The 20831-nt window shown below is 44.4% G+C and overlaps 1 protein-coding gene across 4 annotated transcripts in view; it reads right to left on the bottom strand.

Annotated features, from left to right (window-relative positions):
• The window catches only part of LOC121290931 (1-phosphatidylinositol 4,5-bisphosphate phosphodiesterase beta-1), an 802698-nt gene that overhangs the window by 49476 nt on the left and 732391 nt on the right, over window positions 1-20831 (bottom strand). For all 4 annotated transcript variants that reach the window (XR_005945906.1, XM_041211986.1, XM_041211997.1 and 1 more), the window contains one exon: window positions 12897-12954. Coding sequence is in view for 3 of the 4 variants with exons in the window: in XM_041211986.1 (XP_041067920.1) it covers window positions 12897-12954 (58 nt within the window). In the remaining variant the exon portion in view is untranslated. The remainder of the gene's footprint in view (window positions 1-12896; window positions 12955-20831) is intronic.

The raw sequence follows: 20831 nt of genomic DNA, 5'->3' as shown, positions 1-20831 counted from the left end.
TGGCCCTAGTGGGGGTGGGGTGGGGTAGGGGGAAGGGATCAAAATGGGCTAAAAGGTGGAGATAAAACAATGGACGTATATAAATACTGTGGCTACAAGAGCAGGTCAGGGGCTTGGAATCCTGCGATGAGTAACTCACCTCCTGACTCCCCAAAGTCTGTCCACTATCTACAAGGCACAAGTCAGGAGTGTGATGGAATACTCTCCATTTACCTGGATGAGTGCAGCTCCAACAACATTCAAGAAGCTTGACACCATTCAGGACAAAGCAGCCCGCTTGATCGGCACTCCATCCACAAACATTCACTCCCTCCACCACCGACGCACAGTTGCAGCAGTCTGTACCATCTACAAGATGCACTGCAGGAACTCACCTTAGACAGCACCTTCCAGAACCACGACAGCCACCACCTCGAAGTACAAGGGCAGCAGACGCATGGGAACACCACCACCTGGAAGTTTCCTTCCAAGCCACACACCATCCTGACTTGGAAATACATTGCTGTTCCTTCACTGTCACTGGGTAAAAATCCTGGAACTCCCTCACTAAAGGCACTGAAGGTGTGTCTAAACCACACGGACTGCAGCAGTTCAAGAAGGCAGCTCATCATCACCCTCTCAAGGGCAACTAGGGATGGGCAATAAATGCTGGCCCAGCCAGCGACACGCACATCCCATCAACGAGAAAAAAAAGCTCCAGTGCACCCTCACACACTTAGCATTGCCCCGGGTCTCACACTCACATCTTGCACATGCGGTCAGCTATTCAACCATGACAGCCTAGTCAACCAAATAGTTTGCTGACTGACACACTTCCCTCTCTCTTGCGTTTGGATGCCTGTCAGAAAGTCTGTGGTCACTGTCGGGATCATGGAGGAGCCCAGTATAAACATGGCACGGGATTTTGTGAAGAGCTTGGAGCAAATTCTTTCCAGCTTGGAAGTGGTGGTAACTCCATTCATATACTTGTAGATCCACCCAAAATGTTGTTGCAGGTTCCATTGCAGCACTGGATGTCTGAGTGCAGTGGAAGATCGGACTGCTACCATCATGGCTGTGGATTACAGTGTGCAAAGCGTTTGTAGAGTGTCACAGCAGGCCAGCAATCTGTCCTCCCAACATATTAGGATTTCTGAGGCGCTAACCAAGGGAGTGGCAGTGGGAGTGGAACACAAGCCTTCTGTCCTCTCTCAGGAAGCTACCATTCGCTCTCCTTCCCCTAACACTCCCTCAATGCCCTTGCTGTTGCCAGCTAGCCAGATGGCTGCCGCGCATGTCCAGATAGTGCAGTTCGCAGCCGGGCCATCTAGGCCCAGACCTTCTCATGGTTGTTCTGCAGTCTCCTCCTCCTCATCAGCCATCCACCAGCCATGCTGCAATTACTGAGGGAGTACTGTGTAGGAGCAGTAGGAAAGGTAAAGGCACATGGCTGATTTGTTGATCTTTGCAAAACTTGGTTTGGAGTGTTGATTTTGTGATGGTTTTTATTTTGAATTGTGGCCAAGTGATGGTCAGTGACACAAAGTAAGGTGTGGGACTGTTGGTGGGTGAGGATTTGTTGCGTATACTGGTACTGTACTTGATATATTCTTCATGGGAAGCAGGGCAGAAAGGGGCTGTCTAGATTGCCTCCTCCCTTTCTCTTCCTCCTGCTCCTGCTCCTGAGCTGCTCATTTGATAACTGGCAGTGAGGGCTATCCCCCCATGATGGCAAGACCTGGTCTGCTCTATCACATTTCCTGTGGAAGTCTGGCTTTCACTGAATGCTTGTTGCGCCCACGTTTGCGTGTGTGGATTGCGAACCTGAGAGTAACCAGCCATGACGTCAGCAGGTTACCCTTGTCACCCAGCAGCTGCCCCTTGATTTTCCATGGTGGCTCAGATACAGTTGGCACATGTGGCCACCACAGAATAAAAGCACCATGGCTGCTACTGGCATACTGGGCAATAAGTGCCACGATGCGCGGCCCACAGTTATACACCAGCTAGATACTTGAGGGAGTGGAATCCCTTTCAGCTCTGGTACATGGCAGAGTTGACAGTGGCATCTGCAAAGTGATGTGGGTGCAGTCAACGGCTCCCCACACCGTGGAGAAAGCTGCAATCCTAGCAGAAGCCATGTCCTGGCTCTGCCTCCTCCTCGCTGGCAACAGAGAACGAAATACAGTTAGCTCTCACTGCGCAGAGAGCCTCAGTGACCTTCCAAACACAACAGTGGACAGCAGACTGTAAGAGGTTGCAAATATCTCCAGCTCCAGCTTGGAAGGAAGCAGGTCCATAAAAAATCATCGCCACTGTTACCTAGATAGTCATTGGCAATGCCGTCCTTGTCCTGCTCTGAGATTGCAGTACTGGTTGGCCAAAAAGTAAACGGGTACTAATAAACTTAATTTCAGTGATTTTTGTTTCAAGCTGATCACCTGGTATTCCAGTGGCTGCACTGTTTGTTGAAATTAATGGTCCTGATTTAAACATTGGGAATGAAAAATCGCACCAACAGATGTTGATTCCTGGTTAAAGTCCTGTTTGAAAGACATATCATAAATGGTAACATTTCTGTTCACCCCCCTCTAAACTAACTGCAAAAATCACCTGAATATGAAAAATTGTTAATAACCATTTCACTGCCTTAAAATATAAATTTTCAGATTGAAAAATTGTCTCCTGTTCTGTTTACATCATCAAGACTTATCCAACCACGTGAAGAAGCCACATCAGAGTGGTGTACCATCACCCAAAATAAATAGCCTACATTCTTCATGTTGCTTTTCAGACTTGGAACAGATGGTTTCAATTTAAACGTTGGGACATTGGGAATGAAAGATCCCACTAACAGATGCAGGTTTCTGGTTAAAAATACTATTTGAAAGACATTCATATCCATCGAGGTTAATGCCTTTTCATTCCATCAAATCTGTATAGGTTCATGTTCCTGTTTGTCTTTTTTGGGCACAAACGCCATCTCTGAAGCACCGCTGGAGATAGTGGTGCTCTGGTGGGTCCGTGCTGTTCATCTGGGGCGTGCTGCACGGCCAGATACTTCTGGCGTGGCCCATATGACGGCCCTCTTGAAGAACCCAGTTTCCATTGGGAGGGCTGCAAATCCATTTTTCAGAGGACAATGTAGAGCTTGCTACAAGGACTACCTCAAGTTGTGGTCCACCTGGATGATGTACTAACTGGATTCATGGAAAAGGAACACTTGGCTAATCTAGAGGAAGTGCTGCGATGATTTTTAGAAGCAGGAGTGCGCCTAAAGAAGGAAAAATGCACTTTTTAGGCAAATGAATTCATTTGTTTGTGTCACTGGGTAGATTCGACCTTGTCGAAGAGAAGCTTAAAGCAATCAGAGAGGCACCTGCACCTAAGAATGTCTCTGAACTTAAATCATTTTTAGGGATGGTAAATTATGATGGCCAATTTCTACCAAATTTATCATTGGTTCTAGCCCTACTACCTCCACTGCTAAAGAAAAACCAGTGTCAGGTTTGGAAGTCACCCCAAGAAGAAGCCTTCATGAAGGTAAAACAGCTCTTGCACTCTTCAAAATTTGTTAGTGCACTACGACCCGACAAAAGAATTAATGCAAAACTGCGATGCATTCCCCCATGGAGTGGGAGCGGTACTATCTCATAAGATAGACAACGGCACAGAGAGGCCGATAGGCTATGTATCCAGGACACTTGCCACAGCTGAAAAAGGATATATTCTCAGATCAAAAAGGAAAGGCTGTCGATTATTTTTGGTGTAAAAACATTCTGCCAATACGTGCATGGGCGACATTTCACGATAGCATCAGACCACAAACCATTTTTGGGTCTTTTAGTGAGGAAAAGGCAATACTTCCCATAGCTTCTGCACAAATTCAAAGATGGGACCTCATTTTAGCGGCATATGAATACACTTTGGTGCAGAGGCCAGTGATTCATATAACCAACGCCGATGCCCTGAGTCGCCTTCCTTTGCAAGAGAACAACAACCACATCCCTATTCCCCAAGAACTCGTATTAGTGATGAATTTCCTGGATTCCTCACCAGTCTGTGCTAGGCAGATAAGAAACTGGATGAATCGTGACCCTGCCCTGTCTCAAGTGAGAGACCAAGTGTTACATGGATGGTCCCAGGAACCAGTCTCTGATGAATTGAAGCCATTTTTCAACCAAAGATGCAAAATGAACAGTCAAGATGGTATCTATTATGGAGGGCACAATTGGTAGTTCCTTCACAAGAAAGGGAACCACGGTTAGTAGAGTTACACAAAGCCCACCGGGAATCTTCAGAATGAAGGCGATCGTGCAGAGTTACCTTTGGTGGCCAGGAATGGATGGCGATATTGAGGAGATGGTTAAACACTGTGTGCAATGGCAACAGCTACAAAAGTTGCCAGTGGCAGCTCCATTATGCACATGGGAGTGGCCTGGTAGATCCTGTGAGGTTGCACATAGATTACATCGGCCCTTTTCTTGGAATCATGTTTCTACTGAGTCTTTCTATACTCTTTCCAAGTGGTTAGATGTTTCTGAGGTTAATTTGTCAAAGTCAGGCGCTGCTGTAGAAAAACTACGCCAAAGCTTTTCTATCCATGGATTGCCAGAAATAACTGCCTCAGATTATGGTACTGCATTTACGAGTGCTGAGTTTGAAAGATTTGTCAACCTAAGTGGTATTAACCACGTGAAGACTGCACCATACCATCCGTCATCTAACAGACTGGCGGAAAGAGCAGTACAAACTTTTAAGGAGGGACTGAAACCGTTAACAGGTGAATCGTTGGAAACTAAACTTGCTCATTTCCTATTTACATACAGAACAACCCCCCACACTATGGCAGATACAACACCTGCAGAATTACTGATGAGGCACCCTCTTTGAACAAGACTAAGTCTGATACTTCCCAATTTGGAGAGGGAAGGTGGAGAAAAGTCAAGTGAGCCAAAAAGCGACTCATGATTTGCATAGCTGGGAGTGACAATTTACTGTTGGAGAAGCAATGTATGTAAGGAATTTCGGTGGAGGACTGAAGTGGTTACCTGGCAAAGTTAGCTCTGTGACTGATCCATTGTCGTACCACCCGTAAGCATGTGGATCATTTAAGAAGAAGGGAGATACCCCAACAAAATGATGTTCCACTTGTAACCATTGCTGAACCTATGGTTCCTGTTGAAGTTGCTCAACCAAGGACAGACATGCCCAATATCTCTGTCGGAGTGGAAGACACTGATCTGCCTGTGTCTAATGAGGTACCTGATGTTAACGTGGTTCCAGAGAATGTGGTTCCTACAAAAGAATCAGAAGTTGTGGAGCTGCGACGTTCCACACGGATCAGGAAACCACCTGAAAGACTGGAGTTGTAATTTCATGACCTGTATAAACATTGTAATAGCATGAGATAAATATAAATTTAAATAAAAAAATGTGCAGAAAAGTTAAAGGGGGGGAGTGTAATAATTATAGTTTTGATAAATACAGGACTGTAGCTTTAAGAATGATCATGCATTGTAAGATCACATGATCTGTGCTAACAAATCAGTTAGCTGCGCGGGGAACCTCTAGGAACTTTAGTTATAGAGTTTGATGCACACATGTAGCTGTTGCTGTTGTATTGTAAATAAAGTTCAATGTTTCCACCAAGAAAAGTTGCCTGGAAAATCAACTCTATAACAGCAACTCTGCAAACAAGTGGGGAGATGAGACTGTGGCGCTGTGATAATTAGTCCCTGGACTAATCATTCAGAGGCCCAGACTAGTGCTCTGGTGACATGGTTTCAAATTTAACCATGGCAGCTGGTGGAATTTAAATTCAATTAATAAATCTGGAATACATAAACTAGTCTCAGTAATGGTGACTGTGACAACCATCATCGATTGTTAAAAAAACCAATGTCACGAATGCCCTTTATTAGGGAAGGAAATTTTCCCCCCTTACCTGGTCTGGCCTACGTGTATCTCCAGACCCTCAGCAATGTGGTTGGCTCTTAACTGTCCTGTGAACAAGCCACTCAGTATTAGGGCAATTAGGTATGGGCGACACCCACATTCCGTGAAAGAATAAAGATAAGAGGGCCCCAGTGCGAGGGTTACTTAAAGGGCCAAGCACCCATCTTGCAGGTCAGGTCATCTGGAATACATTGCATCTCCTGCTGACACACTGGAACAGGAAGTTGGTGCCGCTGACATCATCACTGTGCGCCTGGAACAGGAAGTCAGTACATACTCTGCCCATAGGTGCATGTGTGGTGTTGCTGACGTCATCGTTGTGCACCCGCTCACCACCCAATCTCTCACCCCGCTTGCCCCCCCCCCCCCCCCAACTCCGGTGAGTGAGGAGGAGGCTACGCGGGGTCGGGAGCGGGATGACCAGTGAGGCCGCGAGCAGGGTGGTGAGTAAATCGCTGTGGCGATCCCAGCATTTTTAAATGGTGTTTTGGGAGTGATCAATATTCTGTGAAAACTGCAATCCTTAACCATGGTGGAAAGACACATTCTATTGATGTGATACCTGTTTAAGTGTCTTTATATTGCTCAATGTTATGGGATGATGTACTCTTTGCTGCAGGCAGCTGTCACAGGCACTGCGACTACATGTCAGATGAATGCGGCTCCTGCAGTTGCAGTAGAAGCAAACACAGCCTTTTGAAAATCTTCTGCATTTTCTAAGTACTCTGAAGTGCTTTTGCTGGTGTTGTGGTGGGCTTCCAGATTTGAGAGCTTTGAAGCATCCTCACAGGGAGGATGGAGGATTAGGTGACCTGTCCACACAAGAGGCAGCGTGAGATGGGGTGGGGTGGGACAGCAGAAATGACAGTGCCCCTGGCTCTGCAGCTTACAGTCTGCAGAAGTTCAATGCTATGTCCACTGCCAGCCATACCCCACCGCACCCCCCACCCCTCTCCATGCCCCTTGACAACAACAGGAGGCTGCCTGGCAGGCCAACCAATGCACCCAGCAGCTCAATGGGCATGCCCATCAACACTCTCCTGCACAATGTTACTCCATCAAGAGCCTCATCTGAATCGTCTGCAGCACAATTTGTTGACGACCTTACCAACCAGTGGACTGGCAAAAGAACCATCCTGTTCCCCCACGGCCTGGTTGCAGGCCACTCATGCCCAGATGACTCACCGAGCACTGATCCCAAGTCTATACTGGCTTCCAAGGTAAGTGCAGTGCCAGTGTCTGAGCTGGGTCTGTGGGTAGCAGATCAAGTGAGGGGAGGGTGGGGGGGGGTCCTCTTCAGTAGTGCTGTGTTGTTTTCTCTCTCTCTTTTTTCTTTCTTCCTTGGGCTGCTTGGTTGGGCAGGTGGTAGTTCTTGGATGTCTGAAAGCAGGAACTGAGAAGGGGAAGGTTGGGGTGGTCGTGGTGGGAGGGGGTGCATGGGCGGGATGGGAGGCAAAAGGTCCATGGTCACACCGTCATCGGCTGGCTCATCATGCTAGACAACACAATGAGAGTGTGCCAGGAGTTGAGAGGGGTCATCGGGTGGAAAAATACCATCTTCCTCGATGTTCTCAGTGATACCATGGGCTGTGTCACAGCCAACCCCGTGATGCTGACATTCATTCCCTCCACAGGGCTCAGGGGATGTAGCCATCCTTGTCTCCCTATTGGCTCTGCTCTGCTCCCTACTGTTGTGGGCCACCTTGTCCTGCAAGAGAGAGGGCAGAATGTCGGCCATCGTGTAGTGTGCGATGCACCTGCGACCCCTGAATAGCTGGAGGTATGTGGAAGCAACAAGGGAGGGGTGTGAGGCTGGCTGCATTTGGTAGGTGTATCTGAATGTTAGGCATGAATCTTGAGTGTCAAGGGGGGGGTAGCTGGGTGAGTGATGGGCATATAGTGCATTGAACCGGGTGAGAAGTTGGTGATATGAAAGGGTAGGCGATGTCATGTGATGATGCATTTACGTACCTGACCACCATGTGAAGTCATTAGACTTCTGGCAGCATGGTCCCTAGCCACCTGCTCCTGTTCGCTCCTGAGGGTGACCCCTGGGGACTTGTGGAACCATGAGCATCTCTGCTAAGGCCCACTTCCACCACTAATGCCTCCAGTGCTGGGTGTCACCCTGGAATCCTCTCTCTTCCCTGGTGTTCCAATTTCCATGTTTTCAATTCCAGCATTATTATTCGGTACAGCTTTCCTTTCGGAGGGACAGACTGCCTTTAAAAACAGCAGTCTAGCTGCACATGTGACATCAGCATTAAGCTCACCGGCCCTGTGCTAAGCACAGAGGCAGCCGGCAGTGTGAAGAGGAAACCAGCAGTGAGGCAGGTATTAGGCTCCATACTATAATTATGGATAATGACGGGGGGAAGCAACAAATTACTGTGTAAATGGTGTGGGCGGGTCAGAGATTGCGAACTTGATAGCAGTGCTTTAAACAACTTGGACGTCAACATTTAGATAGCGCCTCTCACATGGCAAGAAGTCTCAATGACAACGTGTCTGTATGTAGTGCCTTTACCATAATGAAACATCGCAAGGGCCTATGCAGGAAGGTAATGAGACAAAAACTGACTTCGAGCCAAAGGAAGAAATATTAATATAATGAAAAGAGAGACATGTTGCCAAAATTTTTCATCTTCCTCTCATCAAGGCAAACACAAGAATGTCAAATTTCAAACATTCGCAACAATTCATACTGCAGGAGAAAAAGGTGCTGATTGGTTGGCAACTCAACTCTGATTGGCCGAGGCATTGGCACAGAGAAAGGAAAAGGTAATTATAGGCCCCCCCAAGCTCCTGGGCAATTCAAAAAAGGCACAAGGTTTGAATATATTCCTCTTCTTGGGAACTGAAGAGAAGTAGGAATGTCATGGGATTTATGTTGTTTAAAAAGAGAGGAGGATCAGGTGGAACTAAGGGGAAGGTCGGGATGAGTTAGGGGGCAGGGAAGATTAGATACCAAATATGTCATGGAATAAAAGGCAATGGGAGTGATAATGGTTATTGTAAAGGAACAATGTATAGGTCCAGCGTAGGTATTAATAGTAGAATAAAGGTCAGCTCAGTCTGAAAGCAAAATAAAATACAGACTGGCACTTGGGGGGGAAAAAAAATCAAAATGGAGGATTTACACCTGCTATTAACACCTACTGAGGACCTATGACATCTTTGTTCCAGGACATCTCTCCTGCCCTCTTAACCCATCACTGATGTTCCCTTTTGTTCCACCTGCCCCTCCTCAACTTTTTCAACAGCATAAAACCCATCACATTTCTACTTCTCTTCAGTTGCAAAGAGTCATCATATCGGACTTGAATATTAATGCTGTTTCTCTCTCCACAGATGCTGCTGGACCGGATGAGTTTTTCCAGCATTTTCTGGTTTTATTTCAGATCTCCAGCATCTGCAGTATTTTGCTTTAATCAAACATATTCCTTTTCTTTGCAGAGAGCGGTTCCCTGCATATGAACGTATGTTGCTTCTAGCAAGTGTAAATGAGCCAGAGCTTGACTGATTATTTAAATTGGTTGTTAGTGTGGTTATTAGCACACTCAGGATTGTTCAGCAAGTGCTCCCAATCACAGAATCATATCTAACAGTAGACAATGGGTTTTGCAAGCGCGGGCTGGTTGAGTTTGGTCTGCACGCTACCTATTATGAACAACCGACAACAACAAAGGAACATGAGAACTGATGACTATATACTTAGTTGAAAAATTAGGTTTTAAAGAGAAGTGTGTGGCGTGGAAAATTTGGAGACATGCGGGAAAATTCAAGAGCTTAGGGCCAAGTTGGCTAAAGGCACGGCTACCGATAATGGGAGGAAAGAAGTCAGGGATAAGCAAGAGGCCCGAGTTGGAGAAACACAACCCTCTCAAGAAGGAGCTTACTGAGGTTGGAAGGGGGCGAAGCCATGGAGTGATGTCAACATGGGGGTAAGAATTTTAAAATTGAGATATGGCTGGACTGAGCGCCTCTGTAGGTCAGGAAGCACAGGGGTGATGGATGAATGGGGACTTGGTGGAGTTAGGACATGGGTAACAGATGTTTGTATGAGCGCAAGCTTATGGGGTGGTGGGGGGGCAGTGGGAGAAATGGAATAGAGCCAGGAATAGTTGCGCCTGAAAGTAACAAGAAGTAGCAGATTAGCTGAGCCAGAGGCAGAGACAGGTGCTATAATGGAAAAGGTGGTCTTTTTGATGAAGGGGATATGGAGTCGGAAACTCATCCGAGGGTCAAATCGGACAACTGAAGCTGCAAGTTGCCTGGTCCAGCCTGAGACAATAGTTAAGGGAGAGGAATGAAATCAGTGGATAGGGAACAGGGTTTGTCAAGAGGGTTGGTGATAGTGGCTGGAGTGATCCCAGTACTTTTAAATGTTGAATCTGGATGTGACAAGCATGGGGATTAGGGTTTGAGTGGGAGTGAAGCTGAGCTCAGCATGGAATATTTTGGATGTGGTATCAGATGATCTCGGTGATGAAGGTTTAAGATTGAGCCTAAGCTTGAAGAGGACATTTAGGCTGGACAGTGTCAGGTTAAGCTTGAGTCGGCACCTAATTGGGGGATTGAAGCAGGGGCAAGAACACTGCATTTCTGCTGGGATTAAACAAAATGGCTTGCATTCAAGCTTACATAGGCTGTAGGATATGTGGCATTAGGGTTCGGGTTACAGTTACAGGTAGGGTTTGGCTCAACATGCCCATGCAAGCAAAGTTGTTTGCATTATCTTAAAGCTCTTGTTTATTGGTTAACAAAGGTACAGCTCAACGGCATGAAACACATTCACTGCATCATTTGCACATTATGCCATTTTAGCAAAAAACACCAAGTGAATTGAGAGGCTGAATTCTACCAGCCTTAAAATGGGAGGGCATACACCTTTTAGTGGGAAGTGCCTTTGCAGGAACAAAAAAACACAGGCAAATATTTCAGAGGAAGAAGGCCACAGAAGAGGAATAGCTGGCGATGGTGTCACTCGGCTCCCATCAGAGAAGCAACTTTTGCTGTCTTTTTAAAGGCTAAGATATTCAGGATGGATAACCTTACTGGGGAGTTCAGACAACGTTAGCGTCCTGCACGAAGCTGGATTTCATTAACTTACAAGAGAAATCAGATCCATCACAAGAGTTAGGCGCCCATTTCTCTATTCAGGAGTGCTATTCTTCCTCACTGATCCTCTTCACATCAGCACGGACAAGGTCCAATGAAGAACATCGTTACCTTATGGACTTGGCTCCCTCTCCTGGACACATAGGTCATTACCTCCATATGATCCAGTCTTAAAACGTAGCAAACAGAATGGGAGCAAAGCTGGAATGGTTTAGGACCCTGAGATCAGTTGCGATGACTGCCTTATTTACTTCCACGCATCAGTTACCTTTTACTGTTATATGTATTCCGTGGAGTTTACCTGTGTAGCTTCACTTGATATTTTTGCCCCTTTAATTTTCCCTACGGTACCAAGGTTGTTGTACATCAGTGATGCTCGATGAGATTATGCACACTTAGCAATTAACACTTGTGGTATAGTCACTGCAGGTTTATCAAGTGATAATCAACAGTTGGTTGCAAGCAAGTTCTCAGTTTATATAACAGTATGTACATTAAAAGACCAAGAAGCCTACCTTAAAGTTTTTCCCTTAGATGCAGGTTCCCCAAATCAAACCAAGAAAGAGGAAACAAGATGTTTGCCCTTTCCCCCTGTTGCTATGGAGTTAATACATTTTCCATTGCTTTTTATTAATTGATAATTAAGAGATTTCACAATGTCCAGTCCATTGAATCAGACAAGTACATGGACCCAATGCATTAACACAAACAAAAACGGGATAGTAAACTTTACTTCAAAATGAACAGTTAAACTGACACTGTATAAACTAAATGCTATTGTGTGAAAGATAAATGCATGCTGAAGTTTTAGAAAAATATACTAATTTCCACCAAATATCTGATGCAAAGGGTGGAGGAGAGAAATGTAGTTTAGTATGCTGCTCCCTTTATCCTTGGAATTGGACTCCTACCCAGCTCTATCTAGAGACATTGACACACAGTTATAGTGTCATTATGGCATAGGAGGAGGCCATTTGGCCCACGGAGTCCATGCTGGCTTACTTTACTGTTAGTTACGTACACTGGAAGCAACCGTGGACTTGAGTAGTTTCAACCTGCTTGTTCAACGAGAGTACCTTATACTCATACATCACTCCCTACATAAAAGAAGTTCTCAGAGCCCTTTTCAAAGGGCTGAAGTGAACATTAAGCTGGAAGTAGAGGGAACAGGAGGAGCACCAAAAGCACAGCCAGAGTGACTTTGTCCTGCAGCTGGGAGAGGCACCATTGCTCGAGGTGGTCAAGTGTATACCTTCTTAGGTGGGCAGCCAGGGCTTGACACAGGCCACGCATGCTCTCGCTTCCAGCCAGAGCTCTGGGTGCCCTACCAAGTGAAGCCATGCGAGCGATCTGCAGACACAATGGCATGGGAGTTGTTGATCCGACCGGCAAAGATGCTGGTGTCGGTGCAGATGGTGGACAAGGGGGGAGGACATTGAAAACCCTGGAGGTTAGAGTTGGGCAGTAAAATCTTTCTCAAAAGGGACAGATTCACACAAAAACCTACCCCATGATTATGTACAACATTCCAATAACTTGGAAGTGCCAATTAGATAGATTCCAAGTATACAGGTCGGGGGGAATGGATATAGAACATGAGGGAGACGTTCTTTTGAGATTGGAGCCAGGGCACATAGTTCTGGTAAAGCATGGGGAACTATACCTTACATTTGGTTGTGGAACCCCTGACCTGACACGGATACTATTAAACCAAAAATAGAAAAGCGCTCTGTTCTCCAGCTTCTTGACTTCTCTGACCTTGACAAAGGCATCAGAAAACGTAAACATTTTATAAGGCCTCAGCTGACAGAAACAGAATAAAAATACTTCCTACTTACCCTTTTAATTGACTGCACCACTTCATGTATGTAAGAGCGGATAATTTCTGTCTTTTCCCTGTAATCAGACAGTGAATTAGTCAGGGTTTTAGATATTGAATTGATTGCACCATACTTTATCAGACCTTTCTGTGTGGTCCTATTAATCTCCAGTATAACAGCGTGTGGACTTTAAAAAATAAACCCTCAATAATCTGAATGAGTGGTGTTATCTGAATGTCAGCCATCACAGAGTGGTCCCTTATAATACAGTGATGCTGAGGTGCAATTCACTACCAGCATTATATTATCTTGTGCCCTCTGCTATCATAGGTCTGACATCCTCTTCACAGAAAGGTAGCAAAGTAAACATCCTTTATGTTAATAACTATCTCCCTAATTACTTCAGTGTTCCTCTACTGTTTTTCCTTCACTGTCAAACTTTAGGCACCTTTGTCTCAACCTAACGTACCAATTTTATTCTGTGTAACTACTTCAATTCAAATTTACACTAAAAAGGCTAACTTGAATACATAGCCAAAGAAGAACAGCAAAAGCATCCAGAGTCCCAATGCCATTGATATTATGTGAACTATGTACAAGACATTGTGAATAATGGTAGCGCTTGAGTGAACAGAGAGACACAGCAGCCTTGTTCAATTTGTTTGGCTGTTGTACTTGTATTATCTTTTGGCTCGATGAGGTTTCATTTATTCAGAGAGTGACTTGGAAATAGTCAGTATTTCATTTCTCTTGAAACTATTTATTTACATCCAAGACCTCATGGTAAATTTGTTGTTCTCTGGAGACAGACTGTTCTACACCTTATTCCTTTGGCGTCTCTTGTCATCTGATCCTGATGTCATGCTTACATCATCATTAACATCATTGTCTAATTAACATAACCATTAAACCTTTACCCTACAGTTATGATTGGGCCAAGCGAGGTGTTTGACAAGTAAACTCAGACTGGTCAAATCAAGGTCACGAAATTCACAATTAAAATAGTTTCTCTACTGAACAATACATGATAAAGATTTCATTTAATGATTTGTGGATGAGACTCCCAAAGAAGAAGCTGGTTATTTTTTTCAGACTAATTGGCTGAAAATGGGAGTGAATGTTACAGGGATATGTATAGATTAAAGTGATCTAACACCCAATAGGACACAGTGCGGCAAGCATTCCTTTATGGGTGGAAGTCGTGTCTAATGGGTTACGAACTGATGCTAATTCCACCAAAATTAGAATTTGCTAAATTATTTTTCATTGATCACAGATCCAGACCCAGGCCAGGCTAGGCTAGCCTTACTATCAAAGGATTGTGTGTAAATGAAAAAGGGTTGGGTAATAAAAGCAGAATATCACACGGGTGGGTACAGATATTTTCACTGCCCACAGAACATTTCAAAATGTATCTCAACAACTTGTATTTACGCAGCATCTTTAACATAAAGAAAGAAATACTTGCATTTAGAAAATGCTTTTCATGACCTCACAGCGTCCCAAAGTGTTTTACAGCCAATTGACTACTTTTGAAGTGTAGTCACTATTGTAATGTAAGCACCAGCCAATGTGTGCACAGCAAGCTCCCACTAACAGTAATGTGATACTGTCCAAACAATCTGTTTTTTGTGATTCTGATTGAGAAATAAATATTGGCCAGTGCACCAAGGGATTTTAAAAATTCTTTCGTGTGAGCATTGCCGGCAAGGCCAGCATTTGTTGCCCATCCCTAACTGCCCAGTGAGTGGCTTGCTAGGCCTTTTTAGATGGCAGTTAAAAGTCGACTACATGTAGGCCAGACCAGGTAAGGATAGCAGATTTCCTTTCCTAAATGGCGTTAGTGAACCAGATGGATTTTTACAACAATCAATGATAGTTGATCACCATTACTGAGACTAGCTTTCAATTCCAGATTTTTATTAATTTGAATTTAAATTCTACCAGCTGCTATCATAGGATTTGAATCCATGTCCCCATGGGACTTGGGACTCTGGATTAGTAGTCCAGTGACATTACCACTACACCACCATCTTCCTTTCTCTTCTTTATCACCTGAGAGGGCAGGTGGGGCCTCGGTTTAATATCTCACCCGAAGGGCAGCACCTCTGACTGTGCACCACTCCCTCAGTACTGCACCGGAGTGCCAACCTAGATGTTTGAGCTCAGGTCTCTGGAGGGTCTTGAACCCACAGCCTTTTGAGTCAGAGGCAAGACTTCTACCACCTGAGCCACAGCTGACACTACCAGTATAATAAAAGGCACCTAGACACATCACAGGAGCTTATCAAAATTTGAAACCAAGCTACCTAAAATGATTTTAGGACACAAACCCAAAGGATGGAATTTTACAGCAGGGGCCCGGGCCATAAAATACAGAGACCGGTTCAAAAATCCATAGACTTCAACGGGTCTGTAAAATCCTGCGGCATAAAATTCTGCCCAAATTTCTCAATGGAAGATAGAGAAGAGAGGTGAAGGGGTTTGAGAGGGTTTGGGAGGGGGCGGGGGTTGGGGCGTGGGGGGGGTGGTGGATGGGGGTGGGAGGTGGGGTGGTGGTTGGGAGTAGGGATTCAGAGCTTTGGGTTCTAGACACCTGAAGGAATTAACAGATTTTGCCAAGACTAAAGGGCATAGGTTAAGAAGCAATAGGTGAAAATGAAGGGAATACAAGGTGCGCATGTATAGTGAGGTTGCAGGCACCCAGTTAATTCACTGGTTGTGCCAATCCTATGCTGTATGTTATAGATTGCAGGTGCCACAGCTCTGCATCTGGCTCTCAGCTGGTCCAGGCCCTGTGAAGAGACTTCCTGGCAGAAGGCACCAGGTAGGTGCAACGATAAGCCTATTGGCACAACGTGCCCTGTCAGCTAAAGCCTCTGCATGCTCTGAGCATTGGTCAAGGAGCTGGTTGGTCACCTCTGCAGATGCAATTGGGTGAGGACCAGGAGCAGCTTTGGTGCTTAACGTTCCATTACTGGACTTTTTCTTATTCCCAGTACCTCGGATGATGTCAGTCCAAAACTACAGCAGTGGCTACACTTCAAAAATCCTTCATTGGCTGTAAAGCACTTTGAGTTATCTTGAGGCTCTGAAAGATGCTATATAAACATAAGTTCTTTCATGTCAACAATGAAAAGGGATCACTAGAAAGTTGTGATAAGAACGGAAGTACCAGGTAATAGAAGAGTCAGCCAAAAATTGTGTCTAACTTCCACAACAACCTTCTTTTAAATCTGCTTGGTGGCACTATTCATTGCCCAGCAACCCAGGATGCCCAGGTACATTAAGGCATCGATTCCAAGTGACCTCATTGCAAAGAGGCGCAGGGACTATTGGAACTTCCAGCTTCCTACTCCTGTTCTCACATCTGCCAGAAATCCACTGCTATGGGTTTATGCCTCTTTGTTCATCTTCCTAATGCCACAGGGAACGGAGTGCAAAGGATAAGAATATCATCTCCAACTGCTCTCGTGCTGCCTGAGAGACAGAATGTAGTTTGAAGCTTGGACCACGCTGAACAGTGCAATTGTGAGGGAGTTCGACATCCTGGAGTTTTTTTATTGATAACCTGTTATGATCCAGGAGAATTTATGCCTAATGATTAATCAGGAGATTGAGGAAGAGCTCACATTAGGTTAGAGTATCAATGGTCTGCGGAAGAAGCCAGCTTTGATAGATTGAAATACATTTTTTTCATTCCAGGTTTGCTTTGGTTCCAATATTCAAAGTGAATGTATATGGAATAAATAATCATTGTATCTTACCAGCGGAGGAGGAGGTCATTCAGCCAATCAGGCCTGTACCAGCTCTTTGAGAAAGCATTCCAATTAGTCCTATTCCTCTATTCATTCCTCATAACTAAGCAATTTTCAAGGATGTATACCAATTTGAATATGGCTAAAAAGAGAGACATGTTGCCAAAACCTTTTCATCTTGCAAATCATCAAGACAAATGCAAGAATGCCAAATTTCAAACTATCACAACAATTTATATTACAGGAGAAAAACCTACTGGTTGGTTTGCAAGTCAACACTGATTTGCCAAGGCATAGCCATGGAGAAAGCAATGGTGAACTACAGGCTCCCCAAGTTTCTGGGTAATCAAAAAAAGCACAAGGCTTGAAAATATATCTTTTGTTTACAGAGAATGGGTCTCTGCATATATCATAAGCATAAATGAGCCATGTTATGAGCTTGACTGACTATCTTAAATATCACTGTTACTTTCTCCATGATAACACCTTAGCCAGTCAGATTCGACTTGCCAACCAATCAATATCCTTTTGTCCTGTCATATAAATTGTTGCGATCGCTTGAAATTTGACATTCTTGCATTTGCCCTGATGTTTGCAAGACGAGGAGCTTTGACAACATTTCCTTTTTCAGCAATATTCGAGTTCTGTAATACCAAGTGACTTTTTATATATCCAATCCTCTTTTGAAAGTTACTATTGAATCTACTTTCACCACCCTTTTCAGATCATAACACGCTGTGTAAAAAAAAAATCTCCTCATCCTCCAGCTGGACCTCCTTTAAAACTGTGCCCTTTGGTTATCAACCCTCTTGCCAGCAAAAAACAGTTTTTTTCCTCTATCTACTCGATTGAAACCCTATATAATTTTGAACTCTTCTATTAAATCTCCCTTAAACCTTCTCTGCTCTGAGGAAAGCAATCTCAGTTTCTCTGGTCTCCCCATGTCTAATTAAGTAAATGTCATATGGCAACTTGGTAGCAATTGCCCAATGAGCATGTTATGATCCCAGCTGATGCTACTACTGTACAAACCAAATCCCAGGGCTTGATAGATCTTAACTTTTATTTTTTGTTTACATACATAGAGTGGCTACTGAACAAAGTCACAGGAGTCAGCTGATGAACTTTTAACAAAAGAATAAGATATTTATTAAACAAGAAAAGATGAACTATGTTACAATACTCCTTCACCCACAACTATACCTTTACACATATATACAGATTTTTAAGGATAACACAAGTTACAAAAGCTATCTTATACTCTAATGTTCACTGTAAGTACACAGTCAATGTAAACCAATAAGTGACTTGTGGTCAGACACACCACACTCTGAAACCAAGTGACAGATGCCACCCCAAACCAAAGTTATGGATCTCTCATCAACTCCCCCCAGATGCATGTCACACCGTGAACCAACTGGTCTCACTGAACTCTGCCTTTCACACACGGGTTTTCCAAACTCCACTCTCAAAGAACTCGCTCTGGAATCTTCTCCCAAACAACGCTTTATCTCAGATGCTTTCCACAAGGGTCCACGTCCAGGGTTTCAAACTCTCCTTCCTATCTTTCTCTGCCCTGGACCACATGCACTCAAATTTTCTTCCACACACTCTCTCTCACTGACCCAGCCATCAATGGTACACCACTGCTTCACTTACCCATAGTAAAGAGTTACAGAACTTAAGTTGTCTCCTTGGATCTTCTGGCTTCCTGCATGCTCAGATTGCTTTAAATCTGCTTCCTGCAGCTTTTTGCCAGATCCTATTCTTCCTCTGACTAGAAGGTCTTCTTGGGACCCCCTCCATTCTGTCTGCTCTTTGGCCTTGGGAGCTTGCAGTTCTTTTGGGGAATCTAATCTCCCGGCAGTTCCCTCTCCCAGTAGACAGCTGGTATCTCCCTTGAGATCCAGAACTCACTCGACATTCACTGTTATTTTAACTTTAGAGCAACTCATTTACGATTCTTAGAGTTATTTCTCTCAGCAATCTGCTTGCATGTCAGCTAGAGAGAGACTTAAACTGCACCCTTCAACTTAACACTAATGACCCAACAATAGTGCTTTTGTTTTCTTTGTGTGCGCGTGTGTGGGGCCTCCTTCTCTGGATCCCTGTTACTAGGCAACAGCACAGTTTTTTCTACTCTTGTTTGCTTTAACTCTCCTTCAAGAGTTGTAAAAATCTCATTAGAAATGCAGGCATCTTTTAAAGTGAAACTAAAACTCAACTTCTTTCCTTAACCGATGAATACAGAAATACAAATCAAACTTAAATATCAAAAATATACCTCCTTCTTAATACACCCAAATATACATATAACTTACGTAAAATATCTCTATTTCCTAACAAGTAAAAAAGCGAAGATCAGAATTTTAAAGTGCAGTAGAATTCTCCGCTAATGGAGAACAATGTGACGAGATCAGACATTGCATTAAAAAACTGAACTTCCACTGTTAATGTTCTCCAGTGATATCCATAATGGGGCAGATCTTCCGTTCAGTGGTGAGGCCTATGCAGACGCTGCAGAACGCAATTTAAACTGTGGCCTTGTCTTTTGGGGGAATATGGAGGGGTTGAGGGTGGTGTGGGGGTGGGTGGGGTTCATCCTGCACGTTTGCTTTTAAGTACACTTTATGCCACGAGAAAGGACTTCTTGACAGAGCTTCCACTGTAAATCACTTCCTACTCTGGGCATAAATATCCTGGAGCAAATTTCTGGGCAGTTTCAGGTCATCAAACCCAAATTTCTGATGGCAGAGTCAATTCCATCAGTGTTGGAGGCATCCACAGAATTGTCAGAATTAGCCCATGGAAAGTTTAAAGTTTACACCCAGGTACCATCTATGTGCACCTGTTGGGACTTCCTCTAGATCTTGGCGCTCAATGGCAGCAACAGTCTCAACATTCGTCACTACTCCAGATCCACATATTTAATGTGTATGGGTGTGGCACCCAAGGTAAGCTAATAAAGCCTGTGCGATGTTCCCAAATAGTGGGCAGCGTTAGCTTTACAAGTTAACAAACAATACATTAAGCCAGCTCAGCTACCTCCTACGTGTTGTGCTCACATTGCTAACTGAACAGATGTGCGGGGTTAAAGTGCAGTGAACATATTCCAGAGATGGTGCGACCAAATTGGCATCCCAGTTGCCACGGAAACAGAATAAGGTGGTGGTGGTGGTGGAGTGGGGTGGGGGTGGGGCGAGGAAATTGCCCGCTGTGCAAAATGAAAACAAAACTACACCAGGCGGCAGTATGGCCAGACATTCATGCTCAAAGATCAGCTTCTTGCAACAGGCTTAAATAATAATTAGAACTATGTCCATTGACAATGGAACGCAGCATGCAGGGAGATTAAAAAAAAACCCTTTAGCATCTCACTACCACGGCTGGATCCCAGGAAACCAATAATAAATCTGGCAGATGGTTACTTGCCAGTTGTTTAAGTATTGAGGCTCAGTTAGAGATGGCAGTGAGCTGTTTACAGACACAGTAATATCCACCAGAATGAAGGAGCGAAACAGACTGCTGCTAACACTCCCATCCTGCTGTGTTCATGAGTGTAGAACGCTGATCTACTATTACACTCGCAATTACCACGTTTTGTTTACCATGTTTTGTTTTGATTTTGCTAAGGTTCCTTGGGGATTAAATTTCTGCGGGAGAAGTGTGGGATTCTTCTGCTGCTAAAACCTCAAAGAGCCACAGAATCCCAGGGAAACAGCATAAATAGCCTTAGTATCATTTTCCCAAGGTTTCTGCAGGGCTCCCACTGAAGCTATAGCTGACAGAACTCACCCCACATGTACAATACATACTGTCAGCGCTTTGGAATTTTTATTTTTAAACACAGCAAGTTGTTGTGATCTGGAGTGCCATGTCTGAAGAGGTGGTGGAGCCAAGTTCAGAAGTATCTTTCAAAAGGATGAGTAGCTGAAAGTAAAAAAATACTGCAAGGCTATGGAAAGGCAGGGGAGCGGGACTATTTGGATAGCTTTCAAAGAGCTGGTGATGGACTGGATGGCCTGCAAGTGCACCTTTAAGATTCTATGATTGCGCCAACCTGTCAATATACCACACTATGTGAAACCTTGTCAATGTGAAGACCTGAGATAACAACTACTTAGACAGCTGATGTGATAACTTGATGACACAGTCTTGTGATTTGCCTGGTGGCAGACTGACTGATGGCAGTGTG

This window comes from Carcharodon carcharias, chromosome 2 (assembly GCF_017639515.1).
Source record: "Carcharodon carcharias isolate sCarCar2 chromosome 2, sCarCar2.pri, whole genome shotgun sequence".
Lineage (NCBI taxonomy): Eukaryota > Metazoa > Chordata > Chondrichthyes > Lamniformes > Lamnidae > Carcharodon > Carcharodon carcharias.
Note: the sequence above shows the minus strand (reverse complement) of the source record. Positions and strands in the feature narration are given on the sequence as shown.